At 48.6% G+C, this 27,354-nt stretch overlaps 2 protein-coding genes across 2 annotated transcripts in view; both read right to left on the reverse strand.

Moving 5' to 3' along the window:
- Positions 1 to 245: 245 nt before the first annotated feature.
- LOC110079320 (procathepsin L) lies at positions 246 to 7,069 on the reverse strand. The gene is made up of 7 exons (XM_020794276.3): positions 5,519 to 7,069; positions 4,829 to 4,951; positions 4,180 to 4,338; positions 3,257 to 3,481; positions 2,082 to 2,250; positions 1,609 to 1,723; positions 246 to 681 (listed from the first exon to the last, which is right to left on the reverse strand). The coding sequence occupies exons 1-7, from the start codon at positions 5,756 to 5,758 to the stop codon at positions 582 to 584; spliced, it is 1,131 nt and encodes a 376-aa protein (XP_020649935.3). The 5' UTR covers positions 5,759 to 7,069; the 3' UTR covers positions 246 to 581.
- Positions 7,070 to 10,947: 3,878 nt separating this feature from the next.
- The window catches only part of DPP9 (dipeptidyl peptidase 9), a 30,410-nt gene continuing 14,003 nt past the window's right edge, over positions 10,948 to 27,354 (reverse strand). The window contains exons 10-21 of the mRNA XM_072978169.2: positions 27,127 to 27,227; positions 26,309 to 26,486; positions 25,112 to 25,277; positions 23,418 to 23,497; positions 21,243 to 21,395; positions 20,192 to 20,327; positions 18,995 to 19,140; positions 16,651 to 16,797; positions 15,499 to 15,651; positions 12,909 to 13,051; positions 11,663 to 11,774; positions 10,948 to 11,194 (exon numbers count right to left, since the gene is read on the reverse strand). Coding sequence (XP_072834270.2) covers positions 11,102 to 11,194; positions 11,663 to 11,774; positions 12,909 to 13,051; positions 15,499 to 15,651; positions 16,651 to 16,797; positions 18,995 to 19,140; positions 20,192 to 20,327; positions 21,243 to 21,395; positions 23,418 to 23,497; positions 25,112 to 25,277; positions 26,309 to 26,486; positions 27,127 to 27,227 — 1,608 coding nt within the window. The 3' untranslated portion in view covers positions 10,948 to 11,101. The remainder of the gene's footprint in view (positions 11,195 to 11,662; positions 11,775 to 12,908; positions 13,052 to 15,498; positions 15,652 to 16,650; positions 16,798 to 18,994; positions 19,141 to 20,191; positions 20,328 to 21,242; positions 21,396 to 23,417; positions 23,498 to 25,111; positions 25,278 to 26,308; positions 26,487 to 27,126; positions 27,228 to 27,354) is intronic.

Genomic DNA, 27,354 nt, shown 5'->3' on the forward strand with positions numbered 1-27,354 from the left:
GGGACCACCTCGGTGGGAAGGTAATAGCGTTCGGTGTCTAAGTCGCACTGGCCATGTGACCACGGAAAGATTGTCTTCAGACAAAAACGCTGGCTCTATGGCTGGGAAACGGGGATGAGCACCGCCCCCTAGAGTCGAACACAACTGGACAAAAATTGTCAAGGGGAACCTTTACCTTTACCTAACATTTTAAGCTCCTGAGAACAGCAGCCAAGACATAATAAAAATCCCAAAGAGAAATGATCTAAATGTGATTTCTGAATCTTTATTCATTGATTAAAATGATGCGCACACCTCTTTGGAGATCCGCTGGGAGCCATTGACTAGGAGGAAGAGGCGCCTCTTACAAGCTAGTGGGTTTATTTCAGCTGGATCCTTTGGGGATCAAAATCCCCTTCCTTGGAGAATGAAGCTCAGCCGCGGTGGAGTTTTAAAGCCACAGATGCCCTTAGTCCATTTTTTTGCGGGGTGTGTGTGTTTCAACAAAGCCAGGTGCCGGGTTCAAGCCAGGACCGGACCCAAAGCAGAGACGGTTCCAGAAAGAGGGACTGATCCTTGGTCTCGGTCGATCTTGGGGCAAGTTACACGACGGGGTAGCTGGCCTGGCTGGCCACCCCGCAGTGGTTGTCGAGGCCTTTCACCAGCCGCATGTAGCCCCCTTCGCCCCACTTCTCCGACCAGCTGGGGGAGGAAAAACAAGATGGAAAGTCCAAGAGAAAAAGGGAAGGATTAGAGGTGAGTGGGTTTCGCCAGCCTCCGTCTCGGTTCGGGGAAAAAACAAACTTGAAGGCGAAAGAACCAAAACGGGGAAACCCTTCAATGGCCAACTTCGGTTCTGGGGGCTCAGCGCTTAAGACGGGAAGAAAATAATTTTCCTTTCTCTAAAAACTGAACGCCAACACAACAGCGTTCAGTTTCGGATCGGGTCCAGAGGTGGTGAGGGAATGGAGACGGGCCAGTTGGAACAGGGGGCGTCTGGGTTTCTTCTCTCACACTTTGGGCCTCATCCTCATCATCCTGATCATCTTAGAAGGACAGAATTGGAAGGGACCCCTAAGGGTCATCCAGTCCAGACCCAGTCCAGGAGCCCCCATGGGGAATTCGAACTCCCAACCCTCTGGCTCTGCCACCGGAGAGCTTCACCCGGCCGAGCGACCCAGCAGGATCCCGAAGGATTGGTTCCGACAATCCTTTCCCTGTCTGGCCACCGGAGTCTTCTCGCCGGCTGAGTTTGACAGCCTCGTTCCCAGCGGCGGAGGCATGGGATGGCGAGTTCGAATCCTCCTCCCCCTCCGCCACCCCGCCAGGCCGGCTGTCGCCCTCCAGAACATGTGCAGCAGATAGGGGATCCAAGCAACAAATCCATCATCACCCTTTCTCCCCCAGTGGGAATAATCATCATTTTAGAACGGCAGAGCTGGAAGGGACTCCAAAAGATCATCCAGTCCAGCCCCTGCCAGGGAGGTCCACTGGGGGGGGATTTGAACTCCCCACCTCGGGCTCCACCACCAAGGACCTATTGTAGCAGTTCTTGAATCTCTCTTTTCCTCCCCTTTCTTTCTAAACGTCTCCATCCCTCTCCCCAAGCTTGCCCCCTCGGTCGGTCACCTATTCTTCAGGATCCAGTACTCCGTCAGCGTCCCACCTTCCTGGATGGCGCCGTAGCCGACCGACAGCACCGCGTGGTTCACCAGCTGGCCACACCAGCTGCTGGCAAAAATCCCTAGGGAAGAGGGAAAGACTGCTTAGAAAAGGGGACAGAAGGACGGAGCGCCACACCTCGTGTCCTGTCCTTCCTCTCTCCCAATCAAAGCTCGGAAAGGTCCCTTAAAAGATAATAATATTTTTTTAAAAAAACTACAAATCCCAGAATCCACAATAACTATGTTGACAGGATTATGGGTGTTGTAGTCTTTTTATTTTATTTTTTAAAAACCAGCATTTCAAATCTTTGCTCTGAACACCACTGGGTTCAATTCTTTAGAAAGAAGGTTAAATCCTTCAGGAAGAGCCTCAGGAGGCCAACGGCCGAGCCCTGAAAACCGCTCCGGCTTCCCGGCCAAACCACGCCCCTGCCTTACCTGACTTGTAGAAGTGGAAGAAAAAGCTCCTGGCGTCCACGGCCACCGACACCGGCCCCACGGTGGCCACAGCTTGCGCCAGGGCTGCCTCGCTCCCCGCCTGGATCCGCACCAGGGAAGAACAGTTGCCGGCCCGGATCCGGGGGTCGTATCGGCAGCCGGATTCCTCCTGCGCGGAAACGAGAAGCAAAAGTCGGATTTCTGATGGATTTTGGGGTGCTTTAAGGACACAGGAGGCCCCGAGGTTTTGAAAGGAGCGAAGGCGGGAGGCAAATTTCGGGGCCGAACACAGAAACGGTGCTTTAAAAAAACAACAGCTGCCATCATCAGTCCAACAAGTTGAAGCAGAAACCTTTTTGAGCTTCATATGAGTACAAGGGCAATATAGAAGTTTTTTTTTAAGGTACATGTCCTTCCTCTCTGTTTTAGTGTCCCTGCTCCCTACGTGCATTAATTATAGCTCACACCTTGATCTATCAATCTGGGTTTTAGGCATCTTGCTGTGGAGCCAGATGCCGGGAGTTCGAATCCCACCCTGCCTCCCAAGCCTCCTTCACAGAGGCTGGACTAGATGATCTTTAGGGGTCCCTTTTGGCTCAGCAGTTCTAAGATGATGATGATGATGATGATGATGATGATGATGATGATTAACAACAACAACAACAACAACAACATTAGAAAACCCCAGTTTGATGCTTTCGAATCCAAACCCAAGCCAAATACCCATATGTTCCCCAGTTCAGCCGACGTTCCTCCTCCCAAAGGGGGTCACACTGTGCTTCTGTTTCTTTCTGTTATGGCAGAGGAGCCCCTCGGAAGGAAAAAGTTGGCCACCTTTCCTGCAACACAAACCTGATTCAACCCGGAGAGGTGCTTTGAAAGAGCCGATCCCTCCAAGCCCTCCAGCCCGATGAGCAGCTTCCGGCTTTGTCCCTTGCATGCTCTGCCTTTTATTTAAATTTTACTTTTTAAGCCCTCAAATTCTTTTCCTTCCAGAGGTTTAAAAATAAAATCTGCCCATGAGGGGAAATTCGTAATTTTCGAACGACAAACGCAGGCAACGCGCTGGGTGCTTTTTTCGATCCAGAACTCCCGCTGAGCCCGGAAGCCTGGGGATTCTGGGAGCTGTGGTCCAGGGAAAAAAGGAACTTCTCGAAGGTCTGCGGATCCCCTACCTTCTCCACGTAGGGGTAGTCGTGCTCAGAGTTGATGCCGCCGTTCTCCCGCACGTACTCAAAAGCCTGGGTGATGTACCCTCCGTGGCAGCCGCGGTTCCCCACCTTCCAGGAGCAGTCTATCAGGTTCTGTTCACTCAGCGGGACCAGCTTCCCGGTCTTGTTGAACAGCAAACCCTCCAGGGCACCCGTGGCGCTAAACGCCCAACAGGCCCCACAGTGGCCCTACAAGCGGAGAAGTCCGAGACACCACACTGGTTCCAGTTAAATACGGATGCACTTTATGGCGTTAAAAATGGATTTCACGGAGCTATTTCAGGAATGGTTCTAGTTTCCAGTCTCCTGGAGAGCTCAGGGAGTGAAAGCTCTGGCTGTGGAGTCAGGGGTTGAGAGTTCGAATCCCACCCTTCCCACCCCCAGTGCCTCCCAGGGGAGAAGAGCCAGCCTGGGTCGCCTTGGGCCGGCTGCGCTATCCCAGAAGACAGGAATCACGAGCCATTTCTGGGTTTTCTCTATCTTAAAAAACCCTGGAAAGGGTCACCGTCAGTCAGAATTGACTTGACAGCACACAATGATGATGATAATGATGATGATGAATGGGGAGTTTCTGTGGCCCAGCGGGGATTTGAACCCAGGTCTCTGATTCCTTGCCCAGCCCTCGATCCACTAAATCATTCTGGGTACCAAGGACTATAATGACGAATACATAAAACGTGTTCAGCGTGAACATCTAGAGATAATTGTGCTGGGGGGGCGCTACCGCCGCAGCCACGAGAAGGACTAGCCACTTAGCTTAGACCACAAAGACTAACAACTTAGCTTAGACCATGAGGACTAGCAGCTTCAGTTTAAAAGCAGCCACAAAGCACCCGCCGAGCCCTGGAGCCGTGAACAGATCTTCTTTCAGGTTGATTTTGACTCACCTGGTTTTTCACGGGGGTAACGTATCCCTTCTTACGCCAGTCCACTTCCACAGGGACGTTGAGAGTGGGCGATTCTCGGAGTACGTGGGACGCTTTCCCGCGCCGCTGGGCCGGATCAGGCCGGAAGCCGTTCAGCATCTGATTAAACTCTTCATCTGTCTGGCGAAGGAAAGCAAAATTTCGAGCAAGGCCCGGAGAGATTCCAGAAACTATATATTTTTTAAAAGGTCACTTTTCCAGGGGCTTCTCTGTTATCTTGAAACAGAATTCATAGGAGCTTGGTAGAAATGTAAAAAAATGCCAGCCTGGGAATGAGCCTGCTAATGACAAAGACAAGATTGCCTCTGAGCATATGTTAAAGGCTTTGCTACATCAGCTTCTGAGTGCCACGATTCCTTTGTTTTAAATCTCCAAACCAATCCGACAGCTCCCCTTTGCCTCATAGGAACGTCGCTGTAACTATAATACTGTATCTTTCTTCCCAAATCAGTTAAGAAGCTCCCTTATCGCTTTGGCAGACTTAAATCATAATGACTTAAATCCCCACTCCCAAATATGCAGGTCCCCGGGATGGTCCCTATGATCAGTGAGGAGCGGGTCTTTTCTAAGGCCAATGGCTCTTAATGGCCCATTCGGAAACATCCCTTACCAAATCCCCCAGGTGGTTCATCCCCAGCCAGTAGCTGTGTTTCCCCTGCGATGCTTCCAGGTTGTGCTGCTCAATCCTCTGCAGGTTTTTCTCCCAGACCTCCCGACGGAAAGCCTCATCATCCTGGCAAGCGGAGAAAAGCACCCATCCTGCATTACCCTTCAGCAGAGCACTAGTTCTGGACAACCCCCTCCCCTAATCCTGGACCGAATCGGCCTGATCCGGATTTATTTGGACAACACCCAGAGAGAAACAGGGTGGCCAGAATCAGCCCGGGGGTGAAGGGACATGAATTTTCTGATGGATTGTTTAATTGACTGGTTCAACTTGGATTGATTCGTCTCCAATTCTTTTTTTTTTCCGTTGAGATGCCAAAATTTGGAGGTGCGACTGCTAAAGAAGCAAAGCCATCCAATTTCAGGTCACTATCTTCAGCGGACTGCACACTCTGAAGCTTGCAACTAAACTAGGAGGTTAAAAATATTTGTTTCTGAGATCCAAACCCCAGAACCCAATCTAGCCATTCTTCACTGCAGACCTCATAAAAATTGCCGCAAATCATTGCTCCGATTTGGAATCTGGGATTCGTCGGCGACAGATGCACAATCCGAAACAGTCACATACGGGCCAAGAATCTGCAAAATAATCCAAACAAGGCTGGGGGGCTGGACCCCAGCTGTGCATGCTTACCTCCAGGTATGCCTTGGCATGCTCTTCCTTCCACCCTTTCCACGCTCCCTCCAGGGCCAAATCCAGCGCGGTGGAGCAGGCGCTCAAGAAGACCAACGAGGCCACCGCAAGAACTGGAGGCATGTCTTCGGCTCGGCAGGCGACCGCAACAACTTTGTAAGGTTGGGCAGCTAGGCAAAGAACTCTCGGCAAAAAGGTTGCAGTGTACCCTTGATCTGATCGGAGACTTGACATGAACATGTATGGCAGTGTTAATTAATTAATTATTGTAAGAATAATTAATTAATTAATTAGTTCATTCCTTCCTTTGTTCATTTGTTAATTTGTTCGTCCATTCATTCATTATTTTGTTGATTCGTTTGTTCATTCGCTCATTCATTCAACTTTTACACTTCCCATCCGATTAGTGGTCCTTCTGTGCAGTTCACAATGCAAATTAGTTAATTCATTAATCAACTGCATTAAAGCAACCTGACTTCACAAGGTTTGGGGTTTTTTTGCTGTTCTCTCGGCCACGAGAAGGAAACAAAGGGGCAGAGTCTACTTCCCACTACCAAGCCCATCTCTTGTACACATCCAGCCACCTGACCCTCTGCAGAACGCTGCAGGCACGGATCTTGCCCCATCGGGTTGGTGGCCGACACTCTTGCAAAAGGGGATGTGGAAAGAAAGGTTTTGCAACGGGGGAAAAAAATCATGCATCTGCTCCCCCACTGTGAAAAAGCAAGCAAGAAGAATTTATGGGGCAGGCACCCCTTTGTTGACAACCTGCTGGAAGACGGTTCTGAAAGCAGGCCTGTTCCTTCTATAACAAGGTTGCCCCTTCCGGATGAATGTCATCCTCTTACTCCCGAGTCACTGGGGTCCCTCGTCAGATGGATGCTCGAGGAGAGGTTTTAAGACCAGGCGGTTTTGTGGCTTCTTGGTCTGTTTCTGGAAAGCTTTACCGTATCCCTCTTCCTTTCTGCGCTTGTCACCCCTTGGGGCTGTCATTGGGGGTTTTAAGGCTGCAAGCCATTAAAGGGTCCTTTCCTTAGGAGGAAGGCGGGGTAAAAATAGGAAGGAAGGAAGAGCTGAATAGATGGGCAGACAGATGTACAGATAGATAGATTGGGGAAACTCTTCCTGCTGAATAGAGAGCTGGCCCATCGCTCCACAATTTCATTTTCTTGTGGATCAGACTGAAGCGACAGCTCCCTTTTCCGTCCTTCCTCCCATCACCAGCGCCTTCCTTCCTTCCTCCCATCACCAGCGCCTTCCTTCCTTCCTCCCATCACCAACGCCTTCCTTCCTTCCTTCCTCCCATCACCAGCGCCTTCCTTCCTTCCTCCCATCACCAGCACCTTCCTTCCTTCCTCCCATCACCAGCGCCTTCCTTCCTTCCTCCCATCACCAACGCCTTCCTTCCTTCCTTCCTCCCATCACCAGCGCCTTCCTTCCTTCCTCCCATCACCAGCGCCTTCCTTCCTTCCTCCCATCACCAGCGCCTTCCTTCCTTCCTCCCATCACCAACGCCTTCCTTCCTTCCTTCCTCCCATCACCAGCGCCTTCCTTCCTTCCTTCCTTCCTCCCATCACCAGCACCTTCCTTCCTTCCTCCCATCACCAACGCCTTCCTTCCTTCCTTCCTCCCATCACCAACGCCTTCCTTCCTTCCTTCCTCCCATCACCAACGCCTTCCTTCCTTCCTTCCTCCCATCACCAGCGCCTTCCTTCCTTCCTTCCTCCCATCACCAGCGCCTTCCTTCCTTCCTCCCATCACCAGCGCCTTCCTTCCTTCCTCCCATCACCAACGCCTTCCTTCCTTCCTTCCTCCCATCACCAGCGCCTTCCTTCCTTCCTCCCATCACCAACGCCTTCCTTCCTTCCTTCCTCCCATCACCAGCGCCTTCCTTCCTTCCTCCCATCACCAGCGCCTTCCTTCCTCCCATCACCAGCGCCTTCCTTCCTTCCTTCCTCCCATCACCAGCGCCTTCCTTCCTTCCTCCCATCACCAGTGCCTTCCTTCCTGCCTGCCCCTTTTCTGCCTCCTTTCAGAAGCACGCTCAGCCAGCCAATCTTCCGAGTGACAACGAAGCAGGCTTTTCCATTTCAAACGGGGAGCTGCCTTCCGCCGCTCAGCCAGAGAACAGGCCCTCTCTCGTTTCCTCTGGTGGCTCCCAACCTTGCAGGTCCCCAGACTCTGGGACTACAACCCTCAGCCTCCCCATCCCCTCCTTGTGCTGGCCTGGACTTCTGGGAGTTGTAGTCCACCTCCCGTGTCATTCCACCCTGGCTGTCTCCCCCCACCTTATCCTACAGCAGTTTCAGGCCAAGGTTTGAGCGGGTGCCAATCTCCTCTTAAGGATGATGTGCCATCATGTCCATTCTAAATCACGGTGACCCTTCCCAGGGTTTCTCAGGTAGAGGAGATTCAGAAGTGGTGTCCCCCCCTCTTTCCTCCTTCTTCTTGGGATGGGGCAGCTTTTGTCCCCAGGGCCACCCAGGCTGGCTCTTCTCCCAGGAGGCACAGAGGACAGAATTCGAACCCCCCCCTCCGGCTCCGCAGCCAGAGACCTCAACCCTTGAGCTCTCTCCACCCAGTTATGGCCAGCCTGGCCAGCACCTTATTCGACTCTTGGACCCTCAGCCTGCAAAACCAGGATCTGGCCACAAATCCAGGATAATTCTCTCTTTTCACTTACCTCTTCTCCCCCCCCCCCCTCAGGAAGGAAAAGGCCCGAGATGGTGGTGGTCGGCTCGTATGTTTGCTGGAGCAGAGCTGCTCTAAAAAGCGCAATTTCCTTTCCACTCCATCACACATCACATCCTTCTCCCCCCCCCCCCCCCGATCTTCTTTCACATGACCCCTCTTTACACAACGCGAGTTTCCGGAGAAACGGCTCAAAAACCACAGAGGCAGCACTCACCGCTTTGGTGTGGCTACCAGTTTTACATCCACAACATAGCCGTGGGGGGGGAAGGCCGTGGGGTGCTGCGCAGGAGTTCCCGCTTGCTCAAACGCTCCCTCTCTGGTTTTAAGAAATCATCAAGTTTCTAGTTCTTTTAAGGGATGCTGGCAGAGAAGACCTATGCCATTCTCCGAGAGGTGGGTGGGAGACCCCTTGTCCTGAAGGACCAGTGTACAAACATGCACACAAACACAGTAGGATCCCCCCCCGGTATCCATAGGGGGATCCCTTCCAAGCTGACCCACGGATGCTGAACAACGTGGATAGCAGCAAACATTATTATAATAGTAAACCGTATGCATAGCAGGTTCTATTGCTCCATTGTTTATACACACACACACACACACACACACACACACACATGCACGCACACACACACACAGAGTACAACCCCCTTCTCTGCAGGGTTAACATCCGCTGATTCACTTATCCACATCCTGAAAATATTAAAAGCCCCCAATACAGTGGGGTCTCTACTTAAGAACTTAATCCGTATTGGAAGGTGGTTCTCAAGTTGAAAAGTTCTTATGTTGAATCTGCATTTCCCATAGGAATGCATTGAAAACCATTTAATCCGTATGTGCTCTTTTCCGTCCATAGAAACTACTGTATATATTTCTAATGCCGTTCCCAGAATGGGCCAGTAGAGGGAGCCAGAGAAAGGCATTTCTACAATGTCCTTACCAGAACCAGCCATTAGAGGGAACCCAAGAGCATGCTTGGAATCGAGTTCACTATTAAAATAGTGTTCACTATACTGTAATCCTCATTTTTCCAAGCCCTCATGGAGTGGGGGCTTGGAAACCAGCCCTGCGGATACGGCGTGGTGGTGTCCTATTGTATTTCTCAGGCTGTTTCTTTTCATATGTTTAGACTGTGGATAAGTGAATCCCGTACCGAAACGCACACAGACGGCTCCCCGCACGGAGAACCCCACAAAAACAACACCGAGGCCAGAGAACCGCAGAGTGCCGGTTTCCAATATTTTAATGAGTCACTACATCTTACCACTCATAATTATAAAAGAATAAGAATCCATAAAAATATTTTCTTTTCATAATACGCACTTAAAAGATAACGCGGGCAAATCATGGGTGGTTTTTTTGGGGGGGGAGTCGGTTTGTTTCTTCTTCATCGGTTCTTGCCCCCCTCCCGAGGCCGCCAGCACCCCCCCCCAAGATGGGTCAAAGTTTTCGCCTTGCTTGAAGTTTCTCCCTTCCTGTCCTGGAGGGGAAAAGTGGTGTTGGGGGGTTTGGTTTTCTTCCCCAGAAGGTGCCAACGGTGGGGAAAGATCTCCCCCGGGCCCGGCTGCTTCAGGCGGCCCACGGACACGGTCGCTCACATGGAAATTGGTTCGGTCTCAGACTAGCATGGGGCAACCCGGAGGTCAGGGTCTGCGTGCGGATCCACTGGGGAGGGGGTTTGGAGGGACACGGGAGGGCAGATCCCACGAGGACGGGCAAAAGAGTGAACAGTCGTTGGCCCAGAGAAGTGACCCAAACGCCGAGGATCCCCCGGGAGGGGGGAGGCAGAAAAAAGACAGATTTGGGCTTTTTCGAAAGGAGGGGGAATGGGTCCAGACTCGGCATAAATAATCTCGCAATGCAAAAAGAAACTAGTTCCCCCCCCCCAAAAAAAAACACCCCAGGAAAGAGCAGAGGCACCGCCGTCATACCCGGGCACCTGTGCCGGGTTTTGGAGAGGGAGAGCATCGGGGGGGGGGGGGGACACACCTTCCTTCCTCTCCCACCCACCCCCCGCTCAAAACAAATGAGGTCCGAGGACCACCGAGCTGGAGGGAACCATCCAGAGATCCACGCTTTGTCTTTCCAAATGCAACCACCACCACCACCCCTGGGCCCGACCAGCAAGGGAAGGAACCCACGTGCTTTTTTTTCACCCTTCCGTGTCTCTTCGTTGCAGGCCGTGGGGGGGGCACGGGGACCTCTCGACCCCGGGGGGGGGGGAGAAACGACCGCTGGCAAGGGGTGTGCGTGTTAGGAGAGGCGGAAGGAATCGGGGAGGGAAAGACGGAGAGAGAAACCACGCCGGCATCTCCTGCCAGGAGGCAGAGGTTGGGAAACGTCCTTCTCTTCTTCCTCCTCTTCTTCTTCCTCCGAACTAGCAGCAAAATGTTAGCGAATTAAGTCTTGGGAGGAGGACGGGAGGAACCAAGGGGGCAGGCGATGCGCCGTCCAGAAAAGAAGGAGCACAAGGCCGGGAGAGGTTTCTTTCGTTCGTTTTAAGTCGGGGCGTGCTAAGTCTGAGGGCGCAGAGACTGTGGAAGGAAGGAAGGAAGGAAGGAAGGAAGGAAGGAAGGAAGGAAGGAAGGAAGGAAGGAAGGAAGGAAGGAAGGAAGGAAGGAAGGAAGGAAGGAAAGTGACATAAAAGGAAGGGAAATGGAGAGAAGGAAGGAGAAGGAAGGAAGGAAAAAAATTGAAAGACAGACACACACACAGAGCCAAGGCGACGAGTGCTCTGGGTTCAAAGGCTGCCAAATAGGGCCAAAAATAATATGATGTGGGATTTTTTTGAAAAAAGAAAACAAAACGGGAGCCGAGGCGAAGGAGCTGTCAGCGTCCATGGCGGTTTTGGAGGCGGCACCAGGGTATCCTTCCTCCTCCTGCCCACCCTCAGAGGTATTCTTGAAGAAAGTGCAGCAGCGTGATTTCGTAGTGCTCCCCGGATTCGGGGCAGCGAATACTGTGTCTCTCGTTCGGGTAGATCTGCGGGGGGGGGGGGAAGGGGTGCAGGGAGCAGAAGGAGGAGGAAAAGAGGTTAAGGGCGTTTTAAGGCTCAGCAGTTCTTAAGAGTTATATTTCTTTAAAAAATAAAAAAGAGCACCGCATGTTTCTAGTCCTTATTTATTCATCCCGAGAAGGCAAGATTCTATGGAAAAGACCCTAATGTTGGGAAAGGCAGCAGGAAAAGAGGAAGACCCCAAGGTGAGATGGTCAGACTCCCTAAAGGAAGCCACAGGCTTGAGTCTGCATGAGCTGAGCAGGGCCGCTGACGACGGGACATTTTGGAAAGCGCTCCTTCATAGACTTGGTGTAAGTCAGAGGGGACTGGATAGCAACAAAACTTTATTCTGTTTTTCATCTCCCCATTGTCAGTTCTCTCTGGCCTGAGCAAAGGGGTGGGAAATAAACATGGACTTGGGGGAGGAATCGTTCCCCCACCTCGTCGCCTACCTGTAGCTGATAAGGTTTCCCGGCCCGGATGAGCTGAGAGATCAGGAAATTGGTGTGGAAAAAGTGCACATTTTCATCGAGGAAACCATGGAGGATCAGCAAACGGTTTGGCCTGAGAAAAGAAACAAAAAAGCAAACAGGGCCGGGTGTCAGAAGCATATACTGTATGTAGTGGGACTCCCAGATCCACGGTGGATCAGTCCCAAGGCCTACCGCGGATGCCGAAAAAGGCAGTTAAAAGCAACCACAATTACATTACTGAACACTATGCATAGCGTGGTCTTTGTCTCCCTCTAGTGGCCAGTTCTATTATCTATCTATATATCTATATCTATATTTTGGGGGATTTTCATTGTAATATTTTCAGACCATGCGGATACCGATTCAACAGATAAAGCGGACCTGTTGTCTACAGCATGGCCTCAGGCTCTCTCTTTGTGGCCACGTCTGGTAATTTCACCATTAGAAATATATACAGTATTTTTCCATGTATAAGACTATACTTTCGTCTAAAACTTTTTGACTAAAAATTGAGGGTTGTCTTATACACTGAAGTATATGAGGAGAGTACAAAAAAACTGGAGGGGAAAGCAGGGATCAAATTGTTCCTGCAGAGCTTTGATCCCTGCTTTCCCCTCCAGTTGCTAATCCTTAACAAGAGGATTTTCCCCTCTGCTTGCTAAGTCCCATGTTGCTTAACTAAAGGAGGGGGAAAGAATAAAAGCAATCCCATGGCTGTATAAGGGGGAAAGGAATCAAAACAATCGTGCAGTTGCAGGATTGCTTTGATCCCTTTCCCCTCCTTTTACTAAGCCCACCGGAGCTTAGCACGAAGGGAGAAAGGGGGATCAAAGTGATCCTGCAGCGCTTTGATCCCTTTCCCCGTACACTTGCTAAGCCTCACTTAGATTTCTTAATTTTGGGTTAGAAAAGTGGAGGGTGTCTTATACATGGGGGCATCTTATACACGGAAAAATACGGTATATATTTGGGGGATTTTCTTTTTAATATTTTCAGACTGTGGATAAGGGAAACAGTGGATACTGATCCTGCCAACCAAGGCCCCGTATTGTACATTGCATGCTCCCAGGCTCCCTCTACTGGCCACTTTTGGCTAGAAATATATAGAGAGTATATGACAAGAACAATGCTGCGGATAAAGGGACTTCTACAGTATTGAACACCCAGGATGTTTTCCTGCAAGCCTCTTCCGCCGCCCTCGTCACAACCCCCTGCGAAGACTTACTCGTTGGGGAGTTTTTCTACGTGTAGCGCCACCGAGCCAGCCTCGTAGCCTTGCTGGTTGTTTTCGGGGACGTCCATGTATCGTTCGGTGTAGCCCGTGTCGTACGCCATCCAGACTGTGACGGGGGCCCCAGCGATCGCCACCTGCCAAGGGTCGGGAAGAAATCGTGGGTGCCTCAAATTACTTCCTACTTCTGTAAAGACAGAAACTCTGTGCCTTGAATCCAGGCCCTTGGCCAAGGCGGCCTTTCCCCCAGACAACCAAGCTCTCGGATCTTTAGAAGCAGCCCCGTGTTCAAATCCCACCACTAACATGAATTACTTTTTGCCACCTTGAATAATATTATTAATGTTGACTTTATTTTATTATATTGCTTTTATTTATGTCTTATTGTTAGCCACCCAGAGTAGACTTCGGTCTAGAAGGGCGTGGTATAGAGTAAATAAATACTGGAGTAAATAACAGAGACATATATTTAAAAAGAAACATTCAAACAGGATTTAAAGACTTGCTTCTTTGGTGAGTACAGTGGTGCCTCGCTTAGCGATTGCTTCGTTTAACGATGTATTCGCTTTGCGATGGGTTTCTTTGAGGAAATTTCCCCATCGTTTAACGATGTCCTCTATGGGGGAATTTCACTTAACGATGTCCGTTTTCGCTCATTTTTAAGTGTCTTAAAATGTTTGAAACCTGTTTTAAATGCTTGGATTCGGTAGTGCACCTTCTGAAACATGTGCAAACTTAATTTGGTTTTGTTCTGAGTCTTCGTTAATTTTTGGTGATTTTTTGTTTTCCCCATTTAAATCCATTGAAGTTCAATGGATTTAAATGGGGAAAACAAAAAATCACCAAAAATTAACAAAGACTCAGAACAAAACCAAATTAAGTTTGCACATGTTTCACAAGGTGCACTACCGAATCCAAGCATTTAAAACAGGTTTCAAACATTTTAAGACACTTAAAAATGAGCGAAAACGGACATCGGAAAGCCATTCAAAAGCACTGAAGCCGGCTTCAGTGCTTTTGAATGGCTTTCCCTTGGGGGAAACATTGTTTCACTTAGCGATGTTTCCTATGGGGATTTTCGCTTAAGGACGGCAATCCGTTCCCATTGGAACGGATTAACCAGTTTTCAATGCATTCCTATGGGAAATGGTGTTTCGCTTAACAATGTTTTTCCATAGCAATGTTTTTTTTGGAACCAATTAACATCGTTAAGCGAGGCATCACTGTATTTAGTATATTCTAAAACTTTTTCAATGTGGCTGTATAATTATTAGATAGGCGTGAAGGTTCAAAACTTCACATTCAATTCGATGTGAATACGAGATACATAATATTTCATAATTCTTATTCTTATTTTTCTTTTAATTTAGAACACCCTGAATTATTTCTGGCTACACTCCTGGCGTAATTGCAATTATTATAGCAAGGACGTTAGAAAAACAGATCGTATTTTTTTAAAATTTAAAGACAGCTATTTAGAACAAGGCAAGTTGAAATAATTAAGCCAAGAAGCTTCAAAGAAGAACGGGGAATTATACAGCTGACATTTGAATGCTTGAAAATCTTCAACGGCAATGGAAAAATAAAACCTTCTACAAGTGTTTGTTTCTTAAGCTTTTATTCCACATCATCTAACGACAAACCCTGCTCTAGGTGGTTTGTATCCGGAGTGAAACAATCGTGCAGCAAATCAAAAATACAATAAAAGACAAAGACCACGTATCCCCAATAAAGCACCCATCAAATAAATCAAGGACATGACGGAGGAAACTGGGATATGAGCTGAAAAAAATGCATGTTTGATCAATGGCGAATACAGCAGGAACCCAAAATCCTGCCGGGGAAGCAGTTCCAGCCACCCTGCAGACGCTGAACATGATTTTAATTTGCAACAATCTACATAGCGTGGTCTCTGGCTCCTTCTAGTGGCCAGTTCTAGGAACAGCATAGTGAAAAATATACCGTATTTTTCCCATGTATAACACTACACTTTTTCCTAAAATAATAAGAGGAAAAATGGAGGGTTGTTTTATACACAGTAGTGAAAGGGGAGGGGAGGGATCAAAATCGCTTTCCCCCTCCACCCTCTTGCAAAGAAAGTGTTTTTCCTGTCCACTTTCTTTGCAAATAGCGGCTTTCTCTCTCCAATTTTTGCGAGGCGGAAATAAGCTTGTTGCAAAGAAAGTGGAGGGGAAAACCACTTTCTTCCGAAGAAAGTGGAGGGGGAAAGCAGGCATCAAAATGCTTTGATCCCTGCCTTCCCCCTCCACTTTCTTGCAAAGAAAGAAATTTTGGGGTTAGAAAAGTGGGAGGTGCGTCTTATACACGGAAAATTCAGTATATTCCAGAAAATTTCTTTTTTAATACTTTCAGAATGTGGATAAGTGAATACTGATCCCACAGATAAGTGGGTTGTACTGTTGAAGTAAATAAACACATGATAAATCAATCCACCTGTGAAATAGAGTCAAATGGACAGAGCAACATGGGGAAAAAAGGAAAACGGGGGGGGGGGGGAGGAAAACCCTGAAGCCTGTTTGGATTTTCACGGCAGGTCATGGACGGAATTGGTCTCTAGGCTCACCTTGAAGACGTGAGGTTTGCAGATCAGCCCCATGAGGGAGAGGAAACCCCCGTAGGACCATCCGTGGATGGCAACACGAGTGAGGTCCACAAACCCGTACTTCTCCGCAACGTAGTGTAAACCTTCCACCTGGTCCTCAATCTCCACCTGGCCCTGGAAGGAGATTTCAGGGGGAAAGATAAGTCCCCTAAAACAACTCAAAATTGCTTTGGGGTTAATTTAGTTCACCCTTCCGTCCACCCCAACCCATGGTAGTGCTGGAGCCCACATAGTCGGATGAGAAACCCCAAATCCGCCACTCACTCTTTACCCTTATTTCGCTGACTTTTTGTTTCTCGGCTGAAAGGGGGAGGAAAGACAGACCAGTCACTGGGAGCTTGGTGGAGGAAGGAGATGAAAAAGGAGAAGAAGAAAGGGGACGGAGGAGGAGGAAGGAGAGGCGGAAGCAGAAGATGAGAGAAGGAGAGCAGACAGAAGGACGGAGAAAAGCCACCGACTCCTTCTAAGACAAACTAAACCAATTAAACATGTATTTTTAATCCAGCAGACTGCCAGAGGAAAATTTGCGTGGTTTCTCTGACTGTCTGTGCAGAAATAATAATATTCTTTGAACTGAGGAACTGGAAGGGACCACTAAAGATCATCCAGCTCAGCCCATAACAAGGAGGCCCAGTGGGGGATTCGAACGTCCAGCCTCTGGATCCGTAGCCAGAGACATCAACCCCTGAGCTCTCCAGCAGTTCTATAATAATCCTGCAAGGCTGGAAGGGACCCTCTGGATCACTGAGTCCAGCCCATGTCAAGGAGGCCCCGGGGGGGCGGGATTCAAACTCCCCACCTAGACCTAAATCACAGAGCTACCCAGCCGTTCTCAAAAACCTCTGCCTCCCCTCCACAAGGAGCATCGAAACATGCTGGGATTTGCAGGACCCAGGTGGGGAGGGCTCTCCCTCGACCAACAACCCTGCTCACTCGCCTGCTAGGAGCTGCTGCTCGCCCATAGCGAACGGATCCCAAATTCCACGGAACCGGCTATTAAACTGGGCAGGCTGGAAACCGGCAGGGGTGATTTTGGAAATCGGGGTTCCAGGTGCAATGAAGAAGTACGTTCTGGATATTGGGAGGGTGGAGGCAGACGGGGGGGGGACTTACCATTTGATTCTTCAGAGTGCCTTCAAACCTAAGACCTCTTTGACACGATCCCCGGCCGTCGATCACCACCACGGCATAGCCCAGGGAGGCCAGAGTGTTGAGCCGGAGGTACTTAATGCCTTTAAAGGAGTTATTGACTAACTGAACCTGGGAGATGGAGAGAGAGAGAGAGAGAGATAGTGGGTCAAAACAAGGGGAAAAAACAGCCTCCATACTCAACGTTTTAGTATTTGTATATGGTAAGGACCCTCTTATCCCTTGCCCGCCACCCTGGGAGACCTCCCTGGGGGGTCCCTGCCGCCGCCATCGGTGCCTTCAGAGGTTTCAAAGGGCTTTCCCCCGACATCAGAGGAAGCCCTTTGAAAGCTCCAAAGGCAGGGAGGAAGGGCAGGAAATTCAAACTTCCCGCCCTTTCTCCCCGCCTTTTTGGCTTCGGAGCCACCGAAGCTCACCCAGCGCCGGGAGGCTAGAGCTGGCCGGGCGCCTGGCCGCTCGCCCCCGGCCGCGGCGGAGGCAGCGGAGTGCTGGCAGGTTTCGGACTGATAAGTCCTTTTTAAAAAACTTGTTCTGGGTGGGTTTTGGAGGGTGGGTTTGGACTGGGGGGGCTATGTTTCTGTGGGTTTCTGTGAGTGTGTGGGTTGTTTTTGTTTTTTTTGTTTTTTTGGGGTTTTTTGCAATGCTAGCGCGGGACTTGCTCTGTTTATTTTTATTTTGGTATTTTTTTGAAATGCTGGAACAGATTAATTCCGTTCCCATGCATTTCAATGGGAAATGGTACTTCGACTTACAAACTTTTCGAGGTACGAACATCCTTCCAGAACAGATTAAGTTCGTAAATTGAATGCCCACTGTATATATATATATATATATATATATAATGATGAAGCTCCCAGAACTGGCTACTAGAGGGAGCCAGAGACCATGCTTGGTGGTCTCATAATAATATTCGAAATAATCCAAGTTTTTCAGTCTCCATGGAGTTGGGTTTTTTTTTTTAAAATAACCTCCATGGATATAGAAGGGGGGGTCCTTCTGTTCTTACTGTTTTTAGCTTTAGATATTGTCTTTAAATATTGTCTTTTAATGATGTTAAGTTGCCTAGAATCCTTTCTTAAGAAGGTAGGAAAATGAATAAATGAATGAATAAACAAACTTACTTTACCCAACAAAAAGATTGAAAACATGCATCTTTTGCATCTCATTTAAGAAATGAAATCTACTCCCCACAGCTGTTTACCATCAACAGTGAAGTTTAAGCTGGGGGTGGTTAACCTCTGGCCCTGGTGATGAATCCGGCCAGTTTTTTACGACCCTGACACAAGGACGTAGAGGGGGGGCCGCGTATCAACACACACACACCCCTTCTTCCCCATGGACCTGCTTCTGACCTGTTTCTTTTCTGTTTGGGAAGATTGAAGCGATTGGATTCTGTAGAGTTTTTAATTCCCTTTTCAAAAAGCTGACCTCTGATTTATGCTGTTCATTGTAATAATAATAGTAACAAGAAGAGTGACTTTTAGAATCATAAGATAATAGCATTGGGAGGACCCTCTGAGGCCATCCAGTCCAACCTCCTGCGCAAGGCAGGAACCCAAATCTAAGCAGATCAGACCAGACGATGGTCGGATTTCCTCTTGAATGCCGCCACAGTGCTGTAGCGCTCACCACTTCCCGAGGTCACGGGTTTCACCGTTGTACTGCTCTAAGCCTCGAGAAGTTTTTCCTGATATTCAACCAAAATCTGACTTCTTGTATTATTACTATTATCACTATTGCTATTCCCACTGCACTCTACACCAGAGTGAATGCCAATCAAATGAAAACCAAGAATACAAAAAAGCTAAAAATAAAACCCAACACATTATCCCAATATCTTTTTTTTAAAGAATTAAACAGGTATCAAAACACATGGATGGGAAGTTTTAAGACTGTTCTATCAAGGCAACTTTAGAAAGGGTTCTGCCTGGGAAATGAAAGGAGTTGTTGTCTTGAAACACTGAGGTGCCCAGTAGGAGTTGACAAACCTCCTTTAAAGGCCAGTAAAACACAGACACTACAAACATCATCATACGAGTCATCATCTTCTTAAAACAGCAGAGCTGGAAGGGACCCCTAAGGGTCATCCAGTCCAGCCCCTGTCAAGGAGGCCCAGTGGGGGGATTCGAACTCCCAACCTCTGGCTCCGCATATGAGACCATAACCCCTTGAGCGATCCGTCGTCTCTGTCATAAAAGTTTCCCCATTCTTGGCTTAAGCAAAACCCAGACGGCTCAGAGCTTCAATCCAACGAGTTCTGGGCCTAGAGAGGGGGAATCCGGGCGGGCGGGTTTCCCCCGACGCTCACCTGAGGTCCTCCGTAGACGAAAAGCACGGTGGGGTGTTTCCTTCCAGGCTGGTGGTCGTGAGGCTTGTACACCATGCCGTAAAGCTCAACATCTGACTGAGTGCGGAAGTGAAAGATCTCCGGGGGGATGTAATCAGCCGGGCAGCCTGGAAAAAGCCCAAATAATAATATTTTTGCAGGAAAAAGGATCGGCCGGACAGCTTTGTGGATTAACTACGACACATAGGTTCCGACGGGCTAGCATACGGCCTCACCCCTTCCCGTGGGTTTGAAAAAACACAAACCGAGCCAAATCTGGATGCCGATCGGATCCCTGAATCAGACCCCCCCAAGCCCATTTATGGTTTTATTTACAAGTAACACCCCCCTCCTTTCCGCTTAAAAACAGCATCTGCAAACTCCTTAACGGAATAAAACTCGGATTAAACTACCTTGAGCCAAAAATCCTACAAGCGTATAACCCAGAGTCTGAACGCCGTTTTCTTTCTTTTCTTTTTTTAAAAAAGTAGTGCTTTTACAGCTTCCAATGTTTTTAATCCTTCATTGTCTTTTAAAGCTCTTATTCTTATCTAGTTGTGTTTTCTCAAATAAATTCCCAGCCGCAAAAGGGTCGAAGGTTGAGTAAATACACCTAAAGTAATTTAAGTCAACAAAGGATGCCGTTAAATGAACACCAGAGGGTGGGTTGGACACCTGAGGCCAGTCGCAAAATGAGGGGTTTTTTACACACTTCTTAAAGCCAGTCGGAGTGGAAACAGATGGTAACCAGAGGGTTTTGGATTTAATGGTCTAGGAGTCCCCGTTAAGGGGTGTGTGTGTGTGTGTGTGTGTGTGTTTCAACAGCAGGGCTGTTGAGGGACCCCCTCGACGGCCAGAAAGACTATCAAGTGAGTCCTAGATCCAAACAAGCCTGAACTTTCTCTGGAGTCAAAAAAAGTTGAAGCTGAGGCTGTCAGCTGGCAGGATTCTCTAGAAAAAGACCCTAAGGCTGAGAGACTGGGAGAAGGCAGCAGGAAATGTGAGATGGACAGACTCCCTCAGGAAACCACGACTTTTGGGTTTGCAAGCACCAAGCAGGGCTGCGGGAGACGGGACGTTTTGCTCGGTCTATGGGGTCGCCCTGAGTCGGAGGCGACAGGACCGCCCATCACCACCACAACCAAAAAAAAAAAAAGAGGAAAAAAGGGGGATCCTTACTGGCCGCTTCCATCATGCTGGCCCAAAACCTGGGCTGCTTGTGGAGGGGATCCTCATCGGAGCCACTGAGTTTGTAAACATGCACGCAGGGCGGGGTACTGACGCTGCTGTAATGGCTGATGAACATGTCGAAGTTCTGCAGGAGAGCAGAGAAAAATTATAGAGGGGTTAGGATGGAGGCTCGCTACCCCCACAGTGGATCCTCGAAGGTTTCTAACAGTCCCCCTCCCGGAAATGCACTCCCCGAAATGGGGCCTTTTCCGTGACGGCCCCATCACTCTTGAACTCACTCCCTTCTAAAGTTCGGCCAACCTCCCCCCGCTTTCCGTCCTTCTCTTCAGGCGACAAATCAAAACCCAACTGTTCACACAAGCCTTTTCTGGTCTTAATCCAGAATAAACCCATCTCCAGCATCTGGTTTTTTTCTTTTTTAATTTCCTGTCCACTTGATGTTCTTCAAAGCCACTGAGTATTTTGCCCTTAATTATTATTTTTTCCCCTTAGTGTTGCTTTAGCCTTTGTGATCTTTATTTATTTATTTTTCTTAACAGGCGACGCTTGGGTGCGTGGTTCTGTGTTAATTCTATCGTGGCCCTTTGGACGGGATTAAAAATATCACAAATTAACTCCCTCAATCCATCGCCACCAATGCCTCTCCTCTCCCCCCGCCCCGTGGATTAGAGTTAAACCAAAACTGGATGATGTACACCAAAAAGAAATGATTTTTTTTTAAAAAAAAATTTAAACCATGATTTAAACCATTGTGGGTGGTGGTGTTTTTTTGTTTTTTTAATCATCGGTTTTTACGCACCCAAGCAGGGTTGGGCTTGAAAAATGTGCCTGGACCACTCTTCCGCTCCACTGACATGCTGGCCAAAGGTTGATGGGCCTTGTAGTCCAGCGACATTTTGAAGGCGACACGTTGCTCAACTGGACCCGTCCATTTCTGGGTTTCCTGTCCCACCCACCCACCCCAACCACCCGTTTTTCATGGGGGGGTCCTGCACGCCGTGGGTGGAGGGTTCGAATCCAAGCCCAGGAGGAGACAGACCTGGCTCAAGGAGCAGCTGTGAGAGAAGCCGAGGGTGGTGAGCCGAACCACCTCCCCGGGCGACTCGTAGCTGACCACGTAGAGATGATGCTCCAGAGGGGAATCCTTCGTGCCTTGAAAATACACCAGTTTTGTCTCTTCGTTCACCCAGATCTGATGCCCAGCAGGGACCAGGGAGGGGGCGGAAAATAACAGAGAGAGAGAGGTGAAGTATGCACAAGGGGAAAAAAATCTTCAAGATTTTAACACAACAGGGCTACAAAACCCTACACAACCCTTCAGGATTTTAGCACAACAGGGCAGCTACACAACCCTTTCTGGACTGGAATCTGGGTGGCGAAGCACAGTCCCCCCCCCCATGAAATCTTTACCTGTCGGGTGGAATGTCAGGATTTTAAATCTATTTCCAATTGAGCTGGCCAGAGAGCTCATGGGTGGAGGTCTCCGGCTGCAGAGCTTGAGGTTGAGAGTTCGAATACTGCACACACACACACACCCCCGGGCCTCTTATGAGTAGAGCCAGCCTTGGGGGCCAGCTGCACCGTCCCAGAAGAAGGGAAAGGGGAAACCACTTCTGAGAACCTGGAAAACCCTGGAAAGGGTCAACTTAAGTCGAGATGGATGACACATTATAATTATAGAAAGGGGGGGGGAGGAATATTTTCATTATACTTAAAAAAAAAACTTTCCAGAAGTCCAACGTATCCTTTTTTAAAAATTGCCTTAAAAATTTAAAAGCTACATTCTTGCCTGCCTCCGGCCCTAAATTCTGGGAGAACGGCAGCATAGTACAGTGGTGCCTCGCTTAACGAGCGCACTGTATAACGATGAATTCGCATAGCGATCCTTTTTTGGGATTGCTAATGCGAAGGCATCCCAACCGCCGCAATGGGCAAAACGCGCATTGTGACGCCCGTGGATCAGCTGTTCGGCAGTTTCAAAATGGCTGCCGGACGCCCAAAATGGCTGCGCGCAGCATTTTCGCGCCCTGCCCTCGCTTACCAAGGGCGCAAAAATGGCTGCGGATGGGGAAAACTTCGCTTAACGGTGAGTACAGAAGCCATTGGAACGCATTAAACTAAGTTTAATGCATTCCAATGGCATTTTCCATCCCATTTAGCGATGTTTTCTTATAGCGATGATTAATCCGGAACGGATTAACCTCTCTATGCAGGGCACCACTGTATATAAAAATAATAAATACAAAATTAGATGGTGAACCGGGGTCACTCTGCCATTTCCCCCCCTTGTTCACAGGACTGAACTTTTGAACAGACATCGTGGAACGGGTAAGGGAAGGGAGAAACTAGTGCTTTTATTTTGATTACATTGGTTTTGGCCCTGGTGACGTTCCGTTTGCACCTTTCCGGTAAGAAAAAGTATTCAAGGTGGCTAACAGGAACTCTTAAACCAGATGAAAAAACTGAGGGCCTGTGAGACAATCAAACCATTTAAAATCAAAAGCCAGGATTCTGTTTGCGTTTGCTCCTTTTCTGTGTGTGGTTGTGAGATCGTTTTCACAACCAGTTGCTTGGCGGACACCTCAAGGAAAAAAGAAATCACTTCTGGGATTCTCCTTCTTCCCAAGAATTTCTCCCAAGCGTAGATGGCTGCGGGGCCAGAGGTTAGGAGTTTGAATCCCCCACGGTGCGTCCTTGACAAGGGCTGGACTGGATGATCTTTAGGGACCCCTTCCAGCTCTGCCGTTCTAAGATTATGTTCAGGCCATCAAGAATCAAAACAATTCAAATGGATCAAGAATCTTGATCAAGAATCAAAACAATTCAAATAATCAAAAATAAGATGGAAAAGGGGGGGAAGGGAGAATGTATCAAAATATAAAATAATTTGTTATAAGCTGGAGCAATCATGTATTGGACAACAATTTCCATAATTTCATATGTTGCCCACACAGGGTGATTAGAGATAATCAGGGACAAGACCAGGAAGGGTTTTGAAGTTAAGCTAGAAGAAGGTGATAGAAGATCTGGGAGTAGACTGCGTGCCGGAGAGGAATTTTAAGCCATGGTGCGACCCACTCCACCTTTAAGGAGAGACAAGGGAAGCCCACCAAGCAGGGGACTGCAGTAATCAAGACAACAGGATACAGGCAAGGGGTTTTTTGTTTTTGTTGTTTGTTTTGTTTTTTTGCTTATTGAGGACAGGCGCCTCTACCTTGTAGCCGTGACGAGCCAGGACTTCCCACTCACCGCTCGTGAGGGCAACCTCTTCCTTAAGGGGACATTTGAATTCTCCTGGAAGACAAGACAGACAGAAACCTAGATCAGAAACCCAACGACCAGAATCTGCACAGTACATGGGCTTTCTCGGTGGCTGCTCCCAGGCTGTGCAATTCCCTGACACTGGAGGCCAGACACCCACACACACCCACACCCATCTTTGCAATTCTTATTTAAAAATGTCAGATTGGGTGCTCTAAAACTCTGGAACTCCCTGCCACTGCAGGCCAGACCGGCCCCATCTTGGCTGTCCTTCCGCCAGCAGGCAAAGACCGTTCTCTGCAGGCAAGCTTTCCCTGTGCGACTAGATGCCTGAGCGGAGTTTTTAAACGGGTGGTTTTGCCTTGAAAGCGGTCTTTGCGTGGCTTCTGCATTTTTTAGCACGGTCTTCATTTGATCCTGTTCAGTACTCGTACCTTCACTGTTGTCGGCTATAAATACTGTCTTTTAAGGATGTGAGCTGCCTGTGGTCCTTGTCAAGGAGACGAGCAGGGTAAAAAAAAAATTTTAATTAAAAAAAATAAAGCCCAGCAGACCTCACTGGTGTGGTTCTGATGGGAAAGGCAGTCTTGAAACGAGAAGGCCATTTTTCCCACCTCCTTCAGAACTGGCGCTTTCTTTAAGAAACTGAAGGCCCCCATCCGTGGGTCTTCTGCTCCCTCCTTTCATCATCCTCACAACCGGGGGAGAATGATTTAAGTTGAAAGAGGAAGGCAGGGGCCGGAGCGAGAGCCGCTCAGACCCGAAACCGGTTGCTGACCTCGATTTGCACGTTGCCCACATCTTCAAAACAAGCCTAAATCCTCTGATTTGTCTTTTCACGGCACCGAATTGTTCGGAAACCATTTTTTAACAACTGCAGTTTTTAATTTCTTTTCTTTTCTTTTATTTAAAAAAATATTTTATTAAAATTTTTATTTTAAAAATTATTTCATTAAATTTTTTGTTTTATTAAATTTTTATTTTTTATTTTTTTAAAAACAATTATTTTAACTATTCCAACCCCACCTTTCTCCTTAAAAAAGACCCAAGGCGGCTTACATCATTTAAGAGCCCCTTTTTAAAGCTGACAATGGAAGTCAACCAAAAATGTAAAAAAGCCAAATACACACAAACACACACAGAATAAATAAAAGCGACTCCAAGAACAGATCCAAACAGTAAGGCATGACAGTCCGCTTAAAAAGCCAGTCACACAGGGAAAGCTTGCCTGAAGAGAAAGGTATTTGGCTGCTTGCAGAAGGACAGCTAAGAGGGGGGCCGGCTGGCCTCCAGTGGCAAGGAGTTCCAGAGTCAAGCAAATTTCTTTAAGATTCACTCCTAAATAAGGAACCAATAGACCTGTGGCGTAAAATGCACTTTATCTTTATTCCCCTGCGCTGGGGGTTCCCAACCTGGAGACTCCGACTCCCAGAAGCCTTCACCCCGACCCATGCTTTATGGAAGTTGTAGTCCAAAAACATCCGGGGGACCCCAGGTTGGGAAACCCCAACCTACGTACGTGCCGGCCGATTAAGGATACGGGGAACCGCTTGAATTTCCCCCGAATTGGACAGGTTTTTTGGAAACACCACTTCTCTAGGAACAACGGGCCAGGTTGGGAGAAGAAAGTGGGACATACAGGCGTACCTTTGCTCGGGACGTACGGCCGGGTCCAGTCGTAGCTGCCCCGTTTCAGGAGGGCCGTGACCCGGTACAAATGGCAGAAACCCGTCTTACATTCATTGGCACGGAGGAAATGCAGCTCATCCTCCTCCCCTTCGGGCTGGGTGAAGGGGTAGAAAATATCATGGACCTAGCAGGGGAAAAAATCAAAATGCATCAGTCGACGGCTTTAACTACAGTTCCTCTAATTCATGGGAGAGTATGGGGGCTCCCCCCTCCCTGTTCAGTGGTGGTTACACTCCCCCCCTTTCCATCAGCCTGCAATTGATGGCTTTTTATAATAAACAGGAAAAGTTGCCTATTTTAAGTGGATCGGATCAGGAAAAGAAAAGGAAAAATATTTAAAAATAAGGAAGACCAACGTGTTCGGACAAACTGCGATCTCTTAACATGAGTTGTTTTGGATCGAGTCTTTCCTTGAGAAGGGGGTTGGAAGCAAGGGCCTTAAGAGGGCACCTTCCAACACGCTTACACTGTGATTTTAGGTCTGCTTCCTCAGATGTAAGAGAGAGAGATGACATGGTCATTTTTTTAAATAAATGTATACGCAGCCCCAAAATACAGAGCCAAGAATGGTTGGTAGAAATACTCTAAGACGATGGTGGCGATGATCGAAGCATAGCGGCCAGAATCCCCAATCTGTGTGGCTGTTGGGTAGTGTTTTGGGAGTCGTAGCTGGCTGGATCGCTCAGGAATTGAGGTCTGTGCCTGTGGAACTAAAGGTTGGGAGTTCGAATCCCCCACTGTGCATCTCAGAAAAACCAGCCTGGGTGGCCTTGGGAAAGCCGCACCATCCCGAGGATGACCCCCAGAAGCAGGAGAATGGGAAATCGCTCTCTAGAAAACCCTGGTCAGCGTATGTCAGAGCTGGCTAGACAGTACTGTGGTTTAGGTCGGCTGTGGAGCCCGAGGTTGGGAGTTTGAATCCCTCACTGGGCCTCCCGCCTGGGTGGCCTTGGGCAAGCTGCACCAGAAGAAACCACTTCCGAGTCTCTTCCACCTGGAAAAGGGTCGCAGAATCAGATTCTGAATGTCAGAATCAACTTGACTCTTATTCTTCTTATTATTATTATTATTGTTATTATTAATCCAAAATGGAGCGCCCAGGTCCCTCTCCTGCTAACCCACGATATTACAACCGCCACCAGGGTGTTCCCTCACATTGATCCAGACGTCGGTGGCCTCCTCATAAATGACGAAGGGGTGGACGTTTTCCGGCACGGCTCTGGCAAACTCCAGCCGTTGCGCTTCGCTTTCGGGGACTGGGATGAAGAGGGCCGGAGGGAGGAGGACCAGCTGAAGTTGCTGCTGAGGCCTGTCCAGGAACATGGCCCAAGCGCTTGGGAAAAAGAGAGAAGAAAAATAAAATTAAAACAATAAAAATCAAAGCTGTTGTTCTCTGGACCCCAGGAGCATCGCCACGCCGGAGGCGAGCCAATCCCAGGGGGCACAATGGCTCGGATGTCACAGAGTGGGGAAAATCCACTCTGGATTTTCATCCGAACTTTGGAGGGAAGGCTCCAAAGCTCGGAGGCTTGAACGGAGACAATGCTCCCCCCACACCAAAAATTAAAATCTGTATCTCGCTGTCGTGACAAACAGCCTTTCTGGCACAGAATTGAACCGAGAAGGAGTGCCGGAGATGAGCTGGTATAAACAGAGTCATGGATCCACATTAGGAACCACCTGCTTGGCGTCCAGATCGCTCCTCTGCCTTGAGCACAGAAAGAGAAGCTGCGGCTCTTGGCCATCAAGACAGAATCCACAGGTTGCTAACAGGATGCTCAAGTCACGTCAATTCTTTAAGGAGTGGTTTCATCCCCCACCTAAGTATTTCCATGGAACCCAGTTCTCCTGAATCCTAAACTGCCACTCAGTCCGCTATACCGCAGTGTGTATCCCAAAAGGATAATACAAATTACAAACAAACTAACTAACTAACTTTTGGGGTTGCCCAAGTCACTGCAAAGCCAACTTACTACTTCCCGTCCCGGGTCCAACCGGCGCGGGCGATGTATTCCACCCTGGGGAACATGGTTTCAAAGGTATGCACCAGCTCTTTGTCTTGCGAGCAAACTATCTACAAGCAGAGAAGGGGTGGGGGTGGGGTTCGAGAAACATTAGTGAAGAATAAGTTTATTTTACAGTATTTAAAATACTGATACCAAATTAAACAAGGCAGCCCCTGGATATTGGGGTCCTACTGT

The sequence above is a fragment of the Pogona vitticeps genome, chromosome 7 (assembly GCF_051106095.1).
Source record: "Pogona vitticeps strain Pit_001003342236 chromosome 7, PviZW2.1, whole genome shotgun sequence".
In the NCBI taxonomy this organism is placed as follows: Eukaryota; Metazoa; Chordata; class Lepidosauria; order Squamata; family Agamidae; genus Pogona; species Pogona vitticeps.